The following is a 22,233-nucleotide window of genomic DNA, read 5'->3' as shown; positions in this document are numbered from 1 at the left end:
CATTCTCCCCCCTTCTCCGCTCCCTTCACTGGCTCCTGGTTGCTGCCCGCACATACAAAACACTGATTCTGGCCTTCAAGGCAGCCAAAGCCTGATCAACCCCTACAACCCCATCCCTTCACTCTGATCAGCTAACACAGGGATGCTGACAGAACCCTCTGTAATAACCCCAGGACAAAGATCCACTCGTCCTAGACAATTTGCCCTCCTGGTGCCCATACTGTGGAATAAACTCCCTGTAGCACTTAGAACAACAGATTCACTCTCTAGCTTTCGCCGTGGCCTGAAGACTCACCTCTTCAGACTCCACCTAGGCCCATAGCACTTACCGTAGCACTTGTCTACCCTAAATGTCCAGATATGAAAAGTAGATAGCATTTTTTAGGTTTTATATAATGTTTTTTATTACTGATGTACTGATGATGTATTGATTGCGACCGTCAGGGAGCAGTTTACTATGAAAACCTCCACCGGCCGTCCGTCCGTCCGTCCGTCCGTCCGTCCGTCCGTCCGTCCGTCCGTCACACGTCACCCGTCACACCTTTGCCCTGCTCATATCTCCGCATCAGTATGACATCACACCACATGTGTACACAAACCTTTGTGTACGTTGCTGTGGCAACAGTCTGTTGTTGCTGGTTTGTTAGTGTACGTTAGCAACCACCTTAGCAACCATGGTTTTACCCTAGCAACCAACTGTTTACCCTAGCAACCAACTGTTTACCATAGCAACCATGTTTTTTTACCCTAGCAACCAACTGTTTACCATAGCAACCAGATACGCAGAGCAGGGATCTCCATATATGGGCATAAACAGGTGACATCACACTGATGTCAGATACTCAGAGCAGGGATTTCTCCATAATATATGGGCATAAAAGGGATTCTGTTAGGGATCTCCATATATGGGCATAAAAGGGATTCTGTTAGGGATCTCCATATATGGGCATACAAGGGATTCTGTTAGGGATCTCCATATATGGGCATAAAAGGGATTCTGTTAGGGATCTCCATATATGGGCATAAAAGGGATTCTGTTATAACCTGACTTTCGCCAGATAGTTGCAGCAGTGCGTAACGCTCTGCCTTACATCTGGGATCTCTCGGCCAGACTCTATGTAAGGGGCGGGCCATTTTTTGAATTTCTGTAGCAGGTGATTGGATGTGGCCGTTTCTATCACAGTCTGGGAGTGCCAACTCCAACCACTCATATTGGCCTGTCGGCATGACGCTGCAGACAGGCAACGTCATGCACTCAGGCAACGTCACTCTATTGGCTCAGAGCCGCTCAGAGCCCGCCCATAGCTGCCGCTGATTGGTCCGGCCCGGGACTTTACGAGTGTTATCAACGCTGGCGGACCGAGCCCAGATGGTAAAGCAATGCAACGCAATGCTGCCACCATCTGGCGAAAGTCAGGTAAATTCTGTTAGGGATCTCCATATATGGGCATAAAAGGGATTCTGTTAGGGATCTCCATATATGGGCATAAAAGGGATTCTGTTAGGGATCTCCATATATGGGCATAAAAGGGATTCTGTTAGGGATCTCCATATATGGGCATAAAAGGGATTCTGTTAGCTGTTAGTGATCTCCATATATGGGCATAAAAGGGATGCTGTTAGGGATCTCCATATATGGGCATAAAAGGGATTCTGTTAGGGATCTCCATATATGGGCATGAAAGGGATTATGTTAGGGATCTCCATATATGGGCATAAAAGGGATTGTATCCCAGATGATGCCCTGTTAGGAGATCCACACTAACAGAATCCATATATGGTCCTACTAGGGCTGTCCTCGACTCAGGATTTATGAAGTCGATTCGAGTCGCGGGGGTTAATCCGACGCGTCGACGAATCGTTTTATAGTCTACTTTGTATAAAAAATAAAAATAAAAAGTGTTGCTTTAAACCACGTCAACATAATACAATAATACATTAAGAGATGAATTGAATACACAGTGTTTTCGGTGATATCGGTGCGCGAGCACAAATGTTATCTGCATAGCAGTGTACAACCATAGAGTTATAAAACACCGTTAAAACAAATAAAACATCTCCGCTGTTTCAACTCTGCCCCGTCTCTCGGCAGCGTGCAGTAGATGAGACATTCGCAAACGATTCCGCTCTCTTGAACAGCTCTTTTAAATGAACGATGGGATCCAGTCCGCAGTCGCGGGACACAGAGCACTGACAGAGTAATGAGTCAGTGTCGAGAACGGATTCATTTCAGAAACGGATCATAAAAAGGGGGAGGCACAGCTCCCGTTAGAGCCAGCCGTGTGGACATGTCATGGACGCAAACACAGCGAAACACAATCATTCATCATGGATTACAACACTGGAACAATTCAGAAGCACTTTAATTAGAAAATGTAACTTGTAGCCTACACTTGTGTATGTTAATTTGACTTAAGAAGATTGTTTACTTCGTGGACGTGCGTTTTTGTGCTGTGGCAGGAGGTTATTTAATATGGGATTTTGACAGCGTGCTTCCTCCTCTTAATCCCGGCTCCGAATGTTTTAACGAAGCGGCGGTTCTGAACCGTTCTGGCCGTTCTGTCTCACTTTCACCCCTACGCTGGTGCGAGACAATAAATAACTGTTCGCCAATTGCTACTTCTCATTGGAAGTACATGACATGACACCAGTCCAGTAGTAGGCTAACTGGTGATATAAAAAATATATATATTTTCGCATCGACTCAATCAATTGGCGTCGATTCGCGGGGCTTAAAACGACGCGTCGATTCGTTGATTTTTAGAGGACAGGCCTAGGTCCTACCGACAGCTGCTATAAGCCAACCCTGGCGATAAGGTCTGAGTCGAAGAAATGCTTCTTTCCTGGCAAGAATTGCCCCTTTATACTGTAGGGCTCGTTTGTGTATTGTATGACATCACGCCACATCATCGGCTGAGGACTGTGTGATGTCATCATATCTCCATATATGGAGACATAAGTTGCTCATGCCCAAATATGGGCTGGTGAGGTCAGACTTAGTGTGATGCGTAGGTTATCTCCATATATGGAGATTCAACTTCAATGAGTAACCATGGCAAACTGTCGACTGCCCGTATTCTTGATAATTGGTAAAACAAACTTTTGGCCTATTTGTGGAGATAAGCGACCAACGGTCGCTTATCTCCCGATTAGGGAGTCTTACTGGTGTATTACCTTGCCTATGAGTATTATCTGCTTATAGTAAGTCGCCCTGGATTAAGAGCACCTTCTAAATGCCTAAACTGTATATAAGCACAACACACATGTTGCCTCCATAACGTGTCCTAAAACACGACATGCTCTTATTATGATACCAAACAATTACCCAATAATAATATAAAAGTATCTATTAACTATCCATACATGCGTGTGCGGCGGTATGTGTGTTTGCGTGCTCGTATGTGTCTCTCTCGGGCCGGTGGTTGGGTCCAGAACAGAAAGCTAAAGCATCGCTCCTGACTTGTGTGGTCACTGAGTCGTAATTAACTAACAATGACCCCAAATGTGTCACGACATGGGTTATTACCTGACTGTGCAGGTCTCCATAGTATATATATATATATTGATATCTTGCTTTGGCAATGTAAACGTATGTTTTCTCATGCCAAAAAAGCTCCTTTGAATTGAATTAATATCTTCACTATTTGTTTCATTGTGTTTGTACAGGATATCAATATTAACCTGGACGTCCATGAATTAATTTTGCGTACCAAAGGTATGTTCTTCTATTTCATTTCATTTCACTATCTCCTCCGGGCTAAAGGCATGGGTAGACTATGTTTTGCACCCTGTCCGTCCATCCGTCCGTCCGTCCGTCTGTCTATCCGTCCGTCGCTGGCCCGGTCGCTGCCAAACTGTGCACACGCACACTCCTTGGACGCCAGTTCAGAACCTCTGACCCATGATTTTAACATGGGCCTGTTTTAGCGCCATCATGAGGCAGTTTTTTGCTAAAGTCATTTTTGGACAGTATTCCTATAGATGTTGTCAAAGAATCACGCAAATCGGTAGACAGTATCTCTACAGTCATGTGATCGACATGAATCTGTCTGCTTTTCCATATTCCATCCTGGTTGGCTAAGATAAGTAAGATTGGCTTCCAAAGTTTGCAGGATTGGTCTGTTTTGAACAAAATGCCTCAAATCATGAACGCGGAAGAGGCCCAATGTATTTTCAATATGGCTGATGTGCATCGAGCCCATATTGAACACTTAAAACCGGTATTTGTGACAGTTCTATGCAGGCCCGGACTTACCGTTGGGCAAGGGTGGGCACGGCCTCCGGAAAAAAAAATGTAATGATGACATTTTAAAGTATTGCAATCCAAATAAAGTGATATTTGTGTTTAGTTACTGTACATTTTGTTTTAGTTTTTAGCTTAGTTTAGCTTAGTGCAGTCTAAAGCCCGCCCACTCTATGTATCCGGTACTTTCCACACACATAGGCTACACACATGCACACACCCCACATCTGAATCCGCTTTAGACCCTTCCAATGAGATTTGGACCCATTTTTTGCGCGCGCACGAGGGCCTCTTTATTTCCCCTTGACCAGGGGCTTCATGTCATATATATCCGGGCCTGGTTCTATGCTAGCATACCATGAGAATAGACATCATTGTGAAAGGATGGGGACTCATGCTGTATGGATAAACCTAATTGTTGTATTGGCTGATTACACTAGGGAAATAATAATACAAAGAAATTGTTTTAAATATTTCAGCTCAGAATAACCACACATGCTTAGATTGACCATACCATGTATTGCGATGATATTCTACCATTTATGCAATGAGATTGCATTTAGTTTGTCGGTGTAGCTCTGCTGTGATGATACAGATTATCTGCTCGAACATGCATGAGACATAATCTGATGTCATAAACCCCCCAGAGCAAAGATATTCAGATTACATGCACATAACATTGAACCTTCAGTTACATGATTTAAGATATCACATATAATCCATAGAACACAGAACAATCCGTAAACAATACATTTTACAGGGGACGGGGAGGTGGAGGGATTTTTTTACCCTTACAGCTGCACAACCAGTAATAAAAGCTAAACACCAATAATGAACATAGGGAGCTGCTTAAATAGACTGCTTGAAATGCATTGTGGGTAAGAGGGCGTATGAGACGTACGTGTAGCTTGTAGCCAATGAGAATGAACATGAGGTGACAGACTGCTCTGTGGGAGTGTGTATGAATTAACTTGTTAACGAATGAAGAAGGGGGTTCCGGGAGATGGCAACAACACATTTTGCCTTCCACATATAAAAGAACTTCCGCAAGCTCAATTTTGTTTTCATGAAGGGACCGATGCAGGATCTTATGAATCCAGATTAAGCAATGTTTCCCAAATAGAGGGTCGGGACCCATTTGTGGGTCGTGGACAATTTTTTTCGTTTCCTACATTGTTTTTAATTATTATTCAAAAAGAAAAAAAAAAGGTTTGGGAAGCACTGGGTTAAAGGATACTTCACCCCCAAAATGACTTTCTTTCTCCTCCCTCTATCAATGACTCTCTAGGGCTGCCCGCTGGCGAGGTGGCACAGCAAGGTGGCACAGTGGGCAATGGGGCACATTCTGGTGCCACACCACCAGATGGCAGCGTTCCTTTGGGTCCAATGAGTGACACCCCCTAGAGGCCGGCGCCGCCGCCAGGGGTGCTGAACCAAATTCTGGGCCCTGGGTACAAGGATTCACTGCGCGCCCCCCATGAATGTTCTACATTCATATGGGAATGTTCTTCATAGGGGTGGGGGTTTAACCCATTTAGACTGGGAACGGACCCCCTGTTGAAGACCCCTGCAGTACATCATCGGCCAGACCTCCACTTCCACATCTTCGCTCCTCTTGTCCATCCGTCAGTGCCTTCGTATGCCTTGTTGCACCACAAAATGATTTCCCAAAGATTTCTCCATTACTTACATTGGCTATTATAGTACAATGTCCTTTGATTGATTGATTGGATATTGTATTGAACCTGAAATGTAAAACAGCACGAGCACAGTCAAAACACTTAGGGCTCTGTTTTGATTGTCTTAGTACCAGCTCTTATGCCTTAACTTAAAGGCCTGTCCATACTGCCTCCGACCACCGAACCTTTCATCGGAAATGTGTGGTGGTTGGAGGCAGTATGGGCAGGCCCTTAAGTTAAGGCATAACAGCTGGTACTTAAGACAATCAAAATAGAGCCCTTATAGTAAAAAAAAAAAAAGTCTAGAACCACTGCTTATAGTCTAAACGGATTACACCAAAAAGTATTGTTTCCATCAGGGTCCTAAGTTTCTAACCTCGCGTCGCCAGACTTTCCACCTCGAGTGGTGATGAATGAATGTATACCTGGCAGTGAATGTGTTAAAGGGAAACTCCTAAGTACACCTTTTTTTTATTTCCATGTTTAGATCTTTTTGTATATCTTCTATTAGCCCATAAATATATTTTTATTCCATTTATTATGATTATTAGTGACAGCCAGATGTAGCCTACATTATATGTGTATGAGCTGTAATGATTTTTATGCACATTCATTCTGAGTTTGAGTTATTTGAATGATACTGTTTTAGAGAATACATTAGAGAATACTGTTCTCTCTAAAATACATTTTAGAGATTATTTTTTATGTTTGATTAAACAATATGGACTATATATGCTTTCTGTATTCATTTGAATGAAGCCAATAATATCCTATCAATTGTTCAACATTTGTATGCTGTTGTTTGCTTTATTGTTCTATTTGAATATAATGGTTAAAATATCACCTTAAGTAAAAGTATCAATAATGCACTGTAGAAGTACTTCAGGTAAAAGTCAGGAATAAAAAAAAAACCTTGAGAGTAAAAGTACAAAAGTATTGGTATCAAAATGTATTTCTAAGCAACGAAAGTAGAACATACTCATGATGCAGAACAAGCTTGCAATGCGAGCTTGTAGATCTGTTATTTTCAAATGGCCAAAATGTATAATAATCAAACACTACAAAGTAACTATAAGTAACTAAAGTTTTTCAACATTCAGTGTTTTTTCTGTATTCTGTATTCTGTATACCGGTATATATTTTTTATATAATGAGGCTCAGAAAATGAGTTCATTGGCCTCTGGACGTACGCATCATCGTCCAGGGGAGGGTGTGGTTGTATCACCGGAGCTTTTCAACATCACATCACTGCACCCTACATAAAATGAGGGGAGGTGTTTGGAGAAGGTGGGAGGGCCAGGGCTTTGGGGGGGCGGAGCAGAGGCGATGATTGACATGAGACAGAACATGACAGTCTCTGAACTACACCATCTCTGGTGACTAGGTATATTATCTTTGATACTCAAAAGGCCACAGAACACAGAGAGAAAAAAAATGCCATGGCTCCTTGGATTGGAGTTTTCAGTTTTAACAATTTAAAGGGATATTCCACTTTCAACAGGGAAACACCTTATGGGCTTTTCTCCACATACACACCCATTGTAACTTCAAACTCCATTTTAACCATGATAGATTGATTAAAAACACTCATAATCTTTTCTGGTGACTCATACTACCCTCCTAATATGTGAGCAGGCCGTGTTTTATCCATAACTTTTTTAATTTATTTGTAATAATTATTTGGGAAAATGGAAAAAATGAAATAAAATAACAAACAAAAAATAATTATTAAAAATAAATGAAAAAAGTTATTGAAAAAATAATGGGTGTTTTTAATGAATCTATCATGGTTAAAATGAAGTTTGATTGAAGTTACAATGGGTGTGTGTGGGGAGAGGCCCTGGGCCTGGAGGGCCTGGTAACATTTACATCAAATATCTAAATATTGAATCAAGCAAATTTAAATCTGTTCAGGGTGTTCATAAAAGCCTGATTAGACGATACAATTACCAAAAGTTTTTTTGAAAGTGAAATATCCCTTTAATACACGTTTTAAGGACCAGGACAAAGACTTTTATAATTGGAAAAAACAGCAAGTCATAATTCCTCTAACCTCTGTCTGTACTTGGTAAAACGGACGTGAGCTGCACCGTAGGCTACTTGGTGCGTTCTTTTCCAGTACACCAAGTCTCTTCTCCAAAAATAGCCGATCTACAAGCTCACAACGCGCCATGTCTTGAGCTTTTTGGTCAATGTGTGTGTGTGTGTGTGTGTGTGTGTGTGTGTGTGTGTGTGTGTGTGTGTGTGTGTGTGTGTATGTTCATCCCTGCTTCATCTCTCTCACAGAAAGATGACATCCCCCCCTGATTTAGACGAATATTAATGTGAAAATAATGAGTGAACCACTGCATGCTATCCGGATACCAAAATAAATGTGTGCCTAATTATTGTGAGGACTGGGTCAGCTGCCACCTTTGAATTGTCATTCAAAAAGGAGAACGGTTGAGTACAATTACATCAACGAACAGAAATACGCAATATTCTCAGAGGCATTGAGAGAAAACTATTCAATACAATTACATTCAAAACAATATCTTGAAAGAGATGTCAAAAGTAGCCTGTTGGTCCTATGACAAGCAAGCGTTCCTTTTTTATTGGGAAAGAGAAAGAAATAATGAACTCATTTCACTATAATTACTTTTAATTAGACAGAAGGCCCAGGAGGAACGTTAATAATTAATATCAACACATTCTGTACTTTTATGCACTCTTTGAAAAACATCAAAGCAACACAAAAAAGCCATAATGATAATAGTAGCAAGATTGTACAATATTTTATAATCAACGAAGCCATCATTTAAGAAAGATGCTTTATGCTATTTTTACAGCTGTGATTGTTTCAACCTATATATACAAATAAATGCATCATTGTTTTATTATGCAGTGAAAAGACATGGCACACTAGGCTATCCTAGAGATAGGGAATTGGGATTGTATAAAGAATAAAACAGGGTGTTCCAGACTTCCAGGGCCTTCTTCCCCGAGCATTATTAGTTAATATTGCATCACCCGTCCCTGGAACATGATATTTTGAAATGGGGGCCCCTCCGGCCAAATCCATCATCATTTTGGGGGGTCCCCCACCCCCCTGACCCTAGTCTCGCGTAGCCAGACAACTATTCCACAATCTCTGAATGCTATATAGAGTCTGGAACTACATCTCCTAATGGAAACGGGCATTACCGTTCAAGAAAATATATTTTAAAATGTCATTTCTGCTAAGCAGCAAGCTAAACATGTTTATATGATTTTTATTTATATAATGATAAATGTGCACGATGTGAGACGGAAACGGAAGTGACGAGGAGGCTTCGCTTCCGCTTTAACCGGTTACTCATCGTTCTTCTTACGATGCCCCAGACTGTATGACGGGAGCATTTCCAAATTGAGGAGTCAACAGTCTGGCCACGCGAGACTACCCTGACCCTGAGGCAACTTTTCCAACATGCTTCCGTTGTTTATGTTTATTCAACTTTCAGCATGATCACAGATGTTTAAAAAAGACAGGTGCCATTAAAAAACACTGAATTATTTTGCTGATTACAATAAAAATCATAAAATCATAAAATGCATTTGCCTATCTAAAAGTCCATATAACCTAAAAACACAAATCTAGAATCAATTATCATTTAAGAGTCTGCACATGTATGGGATTGGTGATTTCTTGTATCTCTCAGTTTTGCATGTTGGAGTGTCCAGGTCATCTCCATTCCTTGTTTGGCGACCAGAGATCTCCTTCCTGAGGGGGGGTAACCAGTTTCTGAAGTTTGAAACAGTTGTTGAATGCAAGTGAATGAAGACTCGGTTAGAGATGAGATTTCAACGCGAGTTCAAAGTTCATCATTTTATAAACAAATATGGCGGTGCTCTGGTAAAGTTACAGGTCTGATGGGATACTAACAGTATATTTGCAGCAGACATAAAAAAGAAAAGTACGCAGATTAACAATTTATCCAATCACATTCGCTCCTGTCTGAAGCCCTGGTCCGGTAAGACAAGTCGAGCCAAAAATGGATTATACTGCATCTTTTGGAAAACTAACGCCCATTGCCTAAACTGTTATCCTGGGCTCTGCTCTCCCTCTGCCAACCTGGGGAGGGCCCCAAACTGAGCTCATGCTTCCTTCAGTGCATGAGGAGTGATCAAGCTGCTTCTTATCACCTGACAGGGGGGAGATTCCCAGGTTGGACGTAACACGTGGAAGGAACACATTATTCCAACCAGTTCCTTTCCTCTCCATCAGGTGCCCCGGCTGGCCAGGGGGAGGCATTATAGAGACCAGGATTATTGCATGTTTTTGTGAGGGTATCTACCCTAGGAGACACGGAGAGAACATGCAAACTCCACACAGAAAGGCCCTTTCACCAACGCCACCTAGGGTGTGGGCGCTGATGACACAGAGGATAGAACACGTCCCCAGCGCCCACAACGTCCCAGGATACCTTCTAGCTGTGGGGCGACAGTGCTACCGACTACGCCACCGTGCGCCAAATAAGTACTTTTAAAGGTAAGAAAGCACTCTTGGCCGGAAACTCTCCATTAAACGTTGGTGTGACTGTGCCCTTAGAGAGTATTTTCTACATTGCAGTATTGCTATACTTTCACTAATAAGTAAAACATTCGAGTGCGTTGCAGCGTCCACTTTAACTTGGGGTTCTGTCCCGTGGCGTCGTTCTCTCGCACAGCGCCCCCCGCAGGGCGGCGCCGCTGCTCTGCGACACCGCGGCGGCCGCGGGGAGGCCGAAGCAGGTGAGCTGACGGAACATTTCCCGGAAGCGGGTGGACATGAGGGTGTAGAGGATGGGGTTGACGGCCGAGCTGAGGTAGAAGCACACGCCGGAGGCGATGTGGACGCACTCGAAGAGTTGCGCGTGACGCATAGACCACGGGTCCACCACCACCAGGCTGTACAGCAGGCGGTCCACGTGGAAGGGAGCCCAGCACAGGCCGAACACCACCACCAGCACACCTGGACAGACAGGGGAGGATGGAAAAATCAAACCCAGTTTGAATGAGCACCAGTGCCATAGACCAGGGGTTTTCAAAGTGGGTGACGGGGCACCCTGGGGTGCCGCGACGGTAGTCCAGGGGTGCCGCGAGATGATTTGATATTTGGAATTTATTTGAACACTTATTTATAAAAAATATTTAGTATCATATTAAACTTGAAGTACAACGTTATTCTCAGTCAGTTCTGACCAAAAAGGCTATTATCTCAACGTTTTCCTCGCAACATAATCACTGTCGTCGGGCAGAAACCTCGTATTATCTTTTGGTAAAGCAAGGCCATGCTTCATCATACAAAACTGTTGCACAAAACTAGTGAAAACAGCCGATCTACAAGCACACAACGCCTCGCATCTGCTGTTTTCACTAGTTTAGTACATTTTATAGATGATAAATACAAAACGAACGGTTTTGGACATACAAGGTTTCCGACGATATGCTTTAAATATAAGGTGTTGGGAGTGAAAATTATAATGTAAGGATTAAAAAAATATTTATGGGGTACCCTGAGACAAAACAGTTTGTGAACCCCTGCTGTAGACATAGAAAGGTAGACGCCTCCTCCGGCTCTGGGGCGTTGGTAAAAGAGGACTGGCAAGCAGTAAAAGAGTTAATGAATCTATCATGGTTAAAATGGAGTTTGAAGTTACAATGGGTGTGTATGGGGAGAAGCCCTGGAGGAGGAGGGCCTGGTAACATTTACATCAAATATCTAAATATTGAATCAAGCAAATTAAAATCTGTTCAGAGTGTTCATAAAAGCCTGATTAGATGTTAAAATGACCAAAAGCTTTTTTGAAAGTGAAATACCCCTTTAATGCTCACAGCACGGCATGAGCTTGTATCTGCTATTTTTGAAAAATCGTGATTTATTTTGCAAGTCTTTGAATATATCTTTTTAAAAGCGAACATTTGTAATTGTAACTCAAATATTTGCTTCTAGGGAGGGTCCCTGGAACAACATATTTTGAGATGGGGGTCCGTGGCCAAATACATGTAAATTTGGGGGTCCTTGACATGACAAAGTTGGAGAACCACTGATTTAGAAGATAAATAAAGAAAATAACCATCGTGATGCCATCTTACACAGCATTTTGGTGACCTGTCGGTTCCGGGTCCTCTGCTGCCGGCTGTGCGCGCAGGAGAGACCGCCGCCCCTGGACCGCCCCGCGGTGATGACATCACGCTCCCTGTGCAGCCGCAGACCAATCAGCAGGTAGAGCACGCTGATCAGCAGCATGGGTAGCAGGAAGAAGAGCAGCGTGGAGACCAGGGAGATCAGGTGGTACATCCACGACGGACTCACCAGAGCTTAGGGATGGGACCATACGAAAATGTCATATCACGATTATCGTGGCAAAAGCAGGGCCGTCAGTTGGGTATGGCAGGGGTATGCAGCTGCCATACCCTGGGTCCAGGATGGGAAAATAAAAGTTACTTTTAAATATAAATCCATGAATGTCTCTTTGTCTATCTGTGGTTATTATGTTGTTAAATTACAGTAAAATAACTACAAATGCAAAATGGTATATTCCCAGGTTCCGCAGGTCAGCTGCACCAGTCATTTTGCCATACCTTAGCTTTTTCTGAACTGACGCCACTGGGCAAAAGCAATTATTTTTCTTATTTTTATTATAGCGATAAACTAAATCCATTATCCTATCCTGGGGGCGGAACATTTGCCAAAACATAGCAGATCTACAAGATCACAACGCATAGAGATAGATAGAGAGTGAAAAAAAGACTGCATCAAGTACGTATATTATAAGTACCTTTTAATGCTTATAGAGGGATTAAGTGGTACCGGATATGCAGCTCGGCAAATAAAAGGTGAATTGATCCCAGTGCATGACAGAGGACGATATCACGATACATTAAATCTCCACGATACGATTATCGTGGGTGTTTTTTTATCACGATAAACGATAATATCGCTTATCGTCCCATCCCTATATACCTACAGTACAATATGTTGTAAAGTAACAGGGGATCAGGTGGTGCGTCATCCACCATGGGCTCACCAGAGCTACACATACAGTACAGTATGTTGTGAAAACACAGTGGATTCAACCAAGGGCGTAGCCAGGATTTACCAACTGGCTAGGCCTAGCACAATGTGGGTGGGCACAGATGCGAGCTTGTACATCGGCTATTTTAAAATAGCGAACATTTACATATTTACAAGGACACAATACAGTCATTTGTCATTGAAGTGGAATTCCCAAGCAACATGGAGACGTTTTAATTTGAGAAATAATAATAATTATAATAATAATTGACTGAGGCTGAGCTATGATCAAATCAAACTGTGGTGTCTTTCTTTGCTTCCTAGATAGCCACGCATCGCCACATCGCGCCGCGGCATCGCACCGCAAAATTTGTTTTAGTTATTTTTGGGTGGGCACAAAAATGAAATGGGTGGGCCTAGGCCTATCCAGGCCGACCCTTGGCTACACTCCTGGTTTCATGTTGAAGCACTACATTTTTCTCTTTGCACTGTATTTATTCGACTATTTGCCTTTGTTGTTGTTCTATAGGTTTCATGCATTCTCTGTCTTCATTGAAGCTTGAAGATCTGCTACTGATGCTTTTTGTGTGATGCTGTATTAGTATGATCAGGTATACCGTACTGTAGGGCATTACAAAACAAAACAAAAAGTTACAATATGGAGATCAGAGGTTTACTATTTAAAAAAGCGGTCACATTTCATACGTACTACACATGGCGGAGCGGGGGAACTCCCGGCCGAAGCGCGGGCCCAGCACCACCACCCCGTGCAGGCTGGTGATGGGCACGGCGCACAGCATGGACACCGCCCACAGCGCCAGGATCACCCGCTTGGCGTGGGAGCGCGTGGTGGTGTGCTTGACCTTTGATTGATCGGATATTTTATTAGACAGAGATGGAAAACAGCACGAGTTCAGGCAAAGGTTTAAACACTTGGTCTGAAAGGATTACACCCAAAAAGTCCCATAGGGGTCCTAGGTGTTCAATTCATCATCAACATATAAAGTAGCACTAAAAAACATTCAATATGATATTTACAGAGTAGAAAAGGGGGGATGGGGGTAAAGTGATCACTATAACTCCCCCTTTGGGTCTCCAGAAGTAAGCCATTTACCATGAGAGGGAGTGGGTTGTTGGCTGATTTACCACTGTTTCAGGGTTGTGGCACGAGGCGAATTGCTTTTCTACCACTTCTACCATATAAATGAAAGAAAACACAGTTGTAACTTGCAAGGTTATTTAGTTACAATCATTAATTGTTTCAGAAACACAACAGTGGGCGGGGTCCATGAGCCAACTCAAGGTTGTTGACTGATTTACCACTGTTTTAAGCCAATCAGAATCCAGTATCTGAACATGTGACCCCAAAAAGTGGTAGAAAGGTGAATTTTCAGGGCTGTTTTAAAGGAAGCCAGTGAACTACATGTTTTAAGGGAAGGGGTCAGGGCATTCCGCACTTGGGTGGCAGGGCTGTAGAACAGTGGTTCTCAACCTGTGGGTCGGGAACCCCAGGGGGGTCTCCAAATTATTTTGGGGGGTCCCCAGATGATTAACTTAATGTGCAACATTGTTTTCTCACTCAACAGTAAACAAACCAACATGACGTTTACGTGTATAGAGGGTATATGCACATGTCTAAAGTAACAATTGAAGGACCTTTTAATACCTCTAAAATGAGAAATTAAACATTGGCCAAATTGTCAAATATTAGAGGCAGAAATTGTGAAAATTGCTGATCTACATGCTCACAGCGTTGTGAGCATATTTTCACAATAGAACCGTGTTATACAAAATGTAACGCCTCAACTCTTAGTGCTCGTCAGGGTGGGGGTCCCCAGTTGAAATATGATTATTTTGGGGGTCGCTGTCTGAAAAGGTTGAGAACCACTGCTGTAGAATGGCCCCATGTTTGTTTTATGGGACGGTTGTTTACGCTCCCTCTAGTACTTACCAGTGTTGTTTTTGACAGCAAATTTTGATTTAGTTTTAGTCATAGTCTTTTGAATAAAATGTCATTTAGTTTTAGTCATAATTTAGTCACCTGAAAAGTATTAGTTGTAGTCTAATTTCAGTCGATTAAATATCATACAATTTTTAGCGACTAAATCTACAGTTGATTTAGTCAACTAAAATGCATTTTGGCAGGCCTTGATGATGTATAATGACTGACTTTTACACTTGGTTGTGTGCTGAAAATAGCAGATCTACAAGCTGAGCTCACAACGCATCGCAGCGTCGCACCTGAAGAGCAACCAAACATAAAACGATTCTCTTCTCCACTAGTCCCTCCCTTTTAATTTTGTTGACGAAATTGTCAATATATTTAGTCTTAGTTTTAGTCATCACAGCCTAGTTTTAATTTCGTTTTAATGTCGTTTTCGTCAGTGAAAAAAACGCAGTCGACAAACATTTTTCGTCATAGTTTTAGTCGACGGAATCAACACTGTGCCGTACCCTGAGCGGGTGCAGCACGGCCACGTAGCGCTCTGCGCTGAGCGCCGTGACGGTGAGCACGGAGGCGAAGCAGACGGTCTCCAGCAGGAAGGTCTTGAAGAGGCAGCCCCCCGCGCCCAGCATGAAGGGGTAGTTCCTCCACAGCTCGTACAGCTCCATGGGCATGGCCAGCAGCAGCACCACCAGGTCCGACACCGCCAGGCTCAGCAGGTAGTAGTTGGTGGGAGTCCGCATCACCTTAAAGCAGGGTTCCCCAATTAGTTTTCCCCAAGGTCCGAATTATGTCTAGGGTACCAAGCCGAGGGCCACAACATTGCAGGGGGGGCGACAGCGTTCCCACTACTCCAGCGACAGTTTTCGTTGTTGTGGGGTGAATTTGTCGGGTGAATTTATAATTTTAAAAATGATTTAAACTAGTGAAAACAGCCAATCTACAAGCACACAACGCCTCGCGGTGCGAGGCGTTGTGTGCTTGTAGATCTGCTGTTTTCACTACTTTTGTGCGACGGCCTCTTATGATTTGCGAAAGAACGTACACATTTGGAGATATGAGATTTCCACCCGACAACGACGATATACTAGTGTTGTTGCTGCTCTTATACCACCATTATTACTGGGGTTGGTGTGGGCCAGACAGTAGTCCCCCGCAGGCCGCAAATGGCCCGCGGGCCGCCTATTGGGGAACCCTGCCTTAAAGGTAGGGGTGCAGGAAAAAATCGATTCAAATTCGAATCATGTTTCTAACATGGTAAGATTCAGAATCGATTCTCATTTTCCAAAAATCTTTTTTTTATTAGATATTATTCATTAGATATTATGATTTTAATGATTTTTATTTTATGATTTGTTATGATGATTTTTTTTATTACGATAATTTATTAGATATTATGTTGTGTATATTATGTTTGTACAAGTTAAAATAATGTGTGCAAGCATGAATAAATCAGACATGATGTCTTGGATTTACCTTTGTTTGTTTACATTATTGCAATAAGTTGATAAAACCTTTATCATTCTAAAAGCTATGTAAATGTACTCTTTCAGCAGACTGGACTGGAGTAGATCCTGATATATGAATTGAATAGAGAATCGTTTTGAATAGAAAATCGTTTTGAATAGAGAATTGTTTTTAAATCAGAAAATAATCGTTTCTGAATTCGAATCTTTTGGATTTGAAATAATCGAAAAAAGAAATTTGCGAATCGTGACCCCAAGAATCGATTCTGAATTGAATCGTGGGATACCCAAAGATTCGCAGCCCTACTTAAAGGTAGAGTAAGTGATTTCATTTCAGTTTCACTTTCAGTTTTCATGTAGGTGACAGACGGGGGACTTCCTCTGATCATGATCAAGTGGGGGCGGGCCTTGTTGCGGATAAAGCCCGCCCCACTCGACCATGATTGGAGGAAGGCCCGCTCTATCCTGATTGGAGGAAAACCTGTCACCTCCACCAAAACTGAAACAGCTTTTTTCTCCTCACAGGAGATAAGGCCATAAATATGGACCAAACACTCTATAGAAACCAGGGGTGGACTGGGCATCTGCATATCGTAGGCTGGCATATACCAGGAGGCTGACTATACAACTTATTTTTACAGAATTTTTTTTTAGGATAGTTAAGGTAATTTTTTGGGCTAAATGAAGAGGGCCAATCCTTCAGTAGCACCAGCCCACAAAGCAACGCACAAAGCAAATATACCAATATATACAAAGCAAAGAGACATCACATGATTGGTCCAGGTATTTAGATGATATGATTGTCTATCATTTAAATACCGACCTAGTAGCCCAGTCACAGGCTATTGTGGCCCAGCTATAGGAGTATCACTCAAACATATAACAGTTGATACAAACCAACAACGTGTCATCGACGCGTTGTGGGCTTGTAGATCTTCTATGTTGGGTTACCCCCCGGCTCCACCGGGCGCGTCGAGCGTCGCGTCAACGTCAACGCTGGGAACGCTCCCGTTTTAATCAATGAAGGGTGCTCCACTGCCGACGTCAACGTCCGCGTCGGACGCTCAAATTCGCCCCGGTTCATTTTTTGACGCCGGCACGACGCCGTCATTTTGGTGGAGCCCTAGGGTTAGCAAGGGCCGAATTTATGTCTCAGTCCGGCCCTGATAGAAACTAGTACTATCAGAACATATCCCCTTCTTCTGCTCTGCCTACGGAACTCGCCTTTGGCTTGTTCCTGCCACAACACAGGAGTGCCTAATAATCCTGATAACCCACACCCTCTTGTGTAATATTGCTTATAGTCTAGGTCAGTTTTCCAAAAATCTTAACCCCGAAGGCAAATCGTGTTAATTTATGGCATACATGTTTCCGAGGGGTATTGAGTGGTGCTGAATCCAAATCTCCTCTGTATGCCCAGCTCAAAAATGGCCGCCAAGCCCTCAAAATGAACCATTTAAAGATAGCAGCCACCACTATGCTGAAACATAAAAGTGCCAATATCTCGGCTTCCAAGCCACTTTCATGCTTTAGTGTGTGTGTGTGTGTGTGTGTGCGTGTGCGTGTGCGTGTGCGTGTGTGTGTGTGTGTGTGTGTGTGTGTGGTGTAGGCTCTCATTTTGTTCTGTTGCTGTTGTTAGTCATGGTTGCCAGTTCCCACCTGATGTCATGTGGGAGTTCAGACTCATCCAGACCATAATGAATAACTGATAGCTTGCATAATGTCTTCAGGCTAGGACTTAAATCTAAGAAGTACAGGTCATCAGTGAGTGCATTGTATGCTTGTGGGTATTGTCCATTCATGAGTCCTCCAAAGATGATGATACGATCTCCCACCATGCAACAGCACATCCCATGCATCCTACAGGGGTCTTTCCTCTTGGTCTCAACCTGCTTCCAGGAGAAGGTCTCTGGACTGAAATTCCACAGATCATTGAAGTACTGGTTCCCATTCCAGCCACCAAATACGTACAGCTCTCCATTGTAGGTAAAGGCTGAATGACCTGAACGTTCTTCTGGGAGAAGCTGTGCAGAAGGTGTCTTCAGCCAGCAGTTGGTCTCTGTGTCAAACACAGTATTGTTGTTTAAGTACCCCTGGCCCCCCCTGCCCCCAAATACAAACATCTTTGTTCCAATGATGGTGGCAGAGTGATTGTATGAAGCAGGTGGTGGAGTTCCTCTGGTGTTAATTAAAGACCAGACCATTATGGTGGTGTCCAACTTGAACATGTCATTAGTATATCCATTCAGCCAGGTCCATCCTCCATACACATACATTACCTTCTCCAGGACACAGGCTGAGTGGTAGATCCTTACTTCTGGAATAGACCCAGAAATAGTGGGTTTGAACCAGCTGTGGGTGTCAACATCAAAGGCATAAAGCACATTGCAGTAAGGATACTCTCCTCCCCAGATGTATACTATTTCTTCTACCAGCACAGCTGTGTGGCCCCAGCGGCTGGAGGGAACCTCAATGGAATTTTTTCTTCTTCCATTTGTCACTGAGGGCAACTTCCTCCAACGCAAAGACAATGTGTTGAAGGTGTGGACTTCAATCGGATCACTGTTTTTCAGGTAGTTGTAGTATCCTCCAAATGAGTACAGCTTGTGTCCGACTACCACTGCAGCATGGTAGGACTCCTTAGGTCCTCCTTTCAGATGTATGGTCCAGTGAAACATATCACACACCAGCACCAACGTGAATCAGCACAACTAATTTACGAGATAAGTTGTTAAAAGACAGTTTAACTAGTTGGAATAGTTGTTGAATGACATTTGGTTTATTGGACCGTTGGACGTTTACTTTTAAAGACCAGTACGTTGGTTGTGATGACAATGTTGTGATGTCAAATGCGTGATGACGTAATTATGTAGTATTTGGAATTTAGATCCATCCAGACTAGTATAGAGCCCTGGTGGATCCCAGTCAACTAAGTAAGAGGGTTTAAGTGGCTAGACTGTCATGATTACACCCACACATATTGTGAATATTATGCAGCGTTGAAGTGACTTAACACCTGAGGCAGATTATGTCTTCTTAATCCTAACAGTGTTCTGAAAAACATACCGTATGTTGCTATACGAGTGGTGCTCAAACTGAAATTATAATTATATATTTGGCAGTGGACCCTCATCTGACATTGTTTAGTTCCATGGACTCCCAAGACCCCAAGAGATATTTTTTCACTTTATAAAATACATTAAAAAATTTGCCCAAATGTTCACGATTTGTCAAAATAGCAGACCTGCAAGCTCATTCGCGGCACAAAATGACGCACTATGAGGGGCGGCAGTGGCATAGGGTCATGTAGGAAATCTGACCAATTCCCCCGACAGCTTGTTCTGACCAGCCATCTTCTGTTGTATTCCTTACCTCTTCTGACTTGTTTTCCAGCCGTAGTTTCCATTTATCAATCAGACAAAAAGGTGCTCATGTCATGTTGCATGGCTATACAGTATATATACTGTAATCAGGAGAAAGCTTTCAACATCCATCAACAACCATCCTTCAACATTGAGATGTGCCCTCACTGCCCTGCCTGCTTTTGCCTGGCGGTGCCAGCCTCTATCACACACTTAACTTTGGGAAGAGAGTCTGGGATTGCAGGGAGAGATTCCATTTCTGGGGGGGGGGGGGGGGGGGGGCGGGCTAATGCCTGGTGAAGTCAGCCATAGCTCTTAATTGCTCCCTTTGAACTTCAAAAGGGTTTTGAACTGCGGTAATCGATTGAGCCATACAAGTGTAAATAGCTCGTTAGTCAATGAAAGCATCAAAGACTACGACCTGTTTGATGTCTGTAATTAGAGTGGAGGGGGGGATGTGTTTGTATACACACAGACTCGCCTGATTGGCTGAATGGTTCTGAACCAGGCCACCACCCACCACGTGCCCCAAGCCTACAGCCCTGATTGGCTAGCCCTTTCATCGGGCTAGTGGAAAAAGCTTATTTAATGTGAAGGGCCAGACTTCACTACAACACCACTACCGCCAGGGGGTGGTGTTGAGTGCAGTCTGGTTTATTAACCAGGCAATGCCTGCTTGCTCTTGGGCATCTTGAGGTATTGAGTTCTATTTGATGGACTCATGAATGGAGTGTCTGTGGTCCACTCTTAACTCATTCTGGGCGATCCCCGTAGAAACCGCAGATTTCCCGCTGTACCGCGGTGCCATGCCCGTCGATCCCGGAAGTTTAATTAGCTTTAATCATTATGAAAGGATTAAAAGTATTATCGCAGATTTTCGCTGATTCTGGCTCTTTAGGCCCGCCCCCCTAACTGTATCCGGTCATTTCCGGTCTGGACCGGATCTAGCTTTCCGTATCCGGTCTGAGCCTGGGCCATAGTCCCGCCTCCGTTGGTTTACAGTGTAACAGAAGAGAAAGCTACTCGGCGATGGAACACTCGTTTTTCAATCGGATTTTTGCGTTTGGAAACTTTTATCCAGTCTCTACACGCCTGGATTATGATCCCCGCACATATTGTGCGTTTTGTGCGCGAACGTGTCCACTTGTTACCATAGCGCACAGTTGGCTAACGTGCGCGTGCCCACGTTAAAAGGTAAGGACAATTGGCAGCTGCTTACTACAGCTATGTTTAAAATGGCAGCAAAATTGTTAAGGTACTGATCTCCACCCACTGATTCCACAGTGCAGACTGTGTTATCCACTGACTAACCACTGTTATATAATGATGACACATGACATTTATGTACGTAATTATTGGGTCTGTCAATATAAGTTATCGGATAAAGTTGGTTGGAAAAATATTCACCAATATGAGACAGTACAGTTACGAGTTTTAAGCAGTTTCCTCACATTTGATTTCAAATCAGAATATTTATTTTGGAAGCTTTGTAATATATTCCAGCGGTGGCCGCCATCTTTAAATTGTCCAGTTTGAGGGCTTAGCAGCCATTTTTGAGCTGGGCACACAGCACACTTTAATACCCCTAGAAAACATGTATGCCATAAATTAACATGATTTGCCTTCAGCACGTTAAATAAGCACTTTTTCTGAAATCCGGCCAAGTCTATTAATTGAACAAGCCGATTGACCGTTGTGTGGCTCATTATACATCTTCATGGCAGGCGGCACAAAGTCTATCGGTTGTCCCCTTAACGGGAAGGATGAATCTCTCATTGCCTTCTCCCCACCATCACCTTGTAGCGCAGGATGACGGCGCAGGTCAGCGCGTTGCCCAGGGCGCCCACCGCGAAGATGGCCAGGAAGACCAGGAAGACGGGGAGGAAGACGGGGGAGCGCGGGGGGCCCAGGTACTTCTCCAGGTACGCCGCTTCGCTCAGGCACACGTCGTCCAGGTCCTGAGCGTAGGGATGGGACCATATGAAAATGTTGTATCACGACTATTGTGACCGAAGAAATTGCGATTTATGATATTATCGCGATAATCTAAATATCCCCAACATCCATTATCCTGGGGCAAAACATTTGCCAAAGAGATAATGGCACTGGATATGCAGCTCGGCAAATAAAAGGTGAATTGATCCCAGTGCATGACGGAGGATGATATCACAATAAATTAAATCTCCACGATACGATCATCATGAGTGTTTTTTGTCACAATAAACGATAATATGCTTATGGTCCCATCCCTACCTGGGCGCTGGCATTGGCCAGGATCCAGGACAGGTTCATCCCGCATGCCACCGCGCCCGCATCGGGGGAACAGCCCAGGTCATCGTGCACCACCGTGCTGGCGTCGCTGCTGTCTGAGGCGGCGTGGCGGGTCACGGAGGAGCAGTTCAACACAGACATGATGGCTGAGGAGGAGAAGTAAGATGGCTGCTGTCAAAACATGTCGGAGGATGCATTTTTTATGTAACAAAAGGTCAATCAAATAGAACCCCTCGCTAAAAACCCCAGGAT

General features: G+C 43.5%; 1 protein-coding gene across 1 annotated transcript; it reads right to left on the bottom strand.

The window, feature by feature from the left end:
- Window positions 1-10,565: 10,565 nt before the first annotated feature.
- LOC308285203 (neuromedin-U receptor 1-like) lies at window positions 10,566-22,122 on the bottom strand (the record flags this gene model as incomplete). The annotated part of the gene is made up of 6 exons (XM_080725921.1): window positions 10,566-10,891; window positions 12,016-12,240; window positions 13,647-13,800; window positions 15,392-15,628; window positions 21,507-21,668; window positions 21,964-22,122. The coding sequence occupies 6 exons, from the start codon at window positions 22,120-22,122 to the stop codon at window positions 10,566-10,568; spliced, it is 1,263 nt and encodes a 420-aa protein (XP_080582047.1).
- Between the last annotated feature and the right edge of the window lie 111 nt (window positions 22,123-22,233).

The sequence above is a fragment of the Nannobrachium achirus genome, assembly GCF_963921795.1.
Source record: "Nannobrachium achirus genome assembly, chromosome: 5".
Lineage (NCBI taxonomy): Eukaryota > Metazoa > Chordata > Actinopteri > Myctophiformes > Myctophidae > Nannobrachium > Nannobrachium achirus.
Note: the sequence above shows the minus strand (reverse complement) of the source record. Positions and strands in the feature narration are given on the sequence as shown.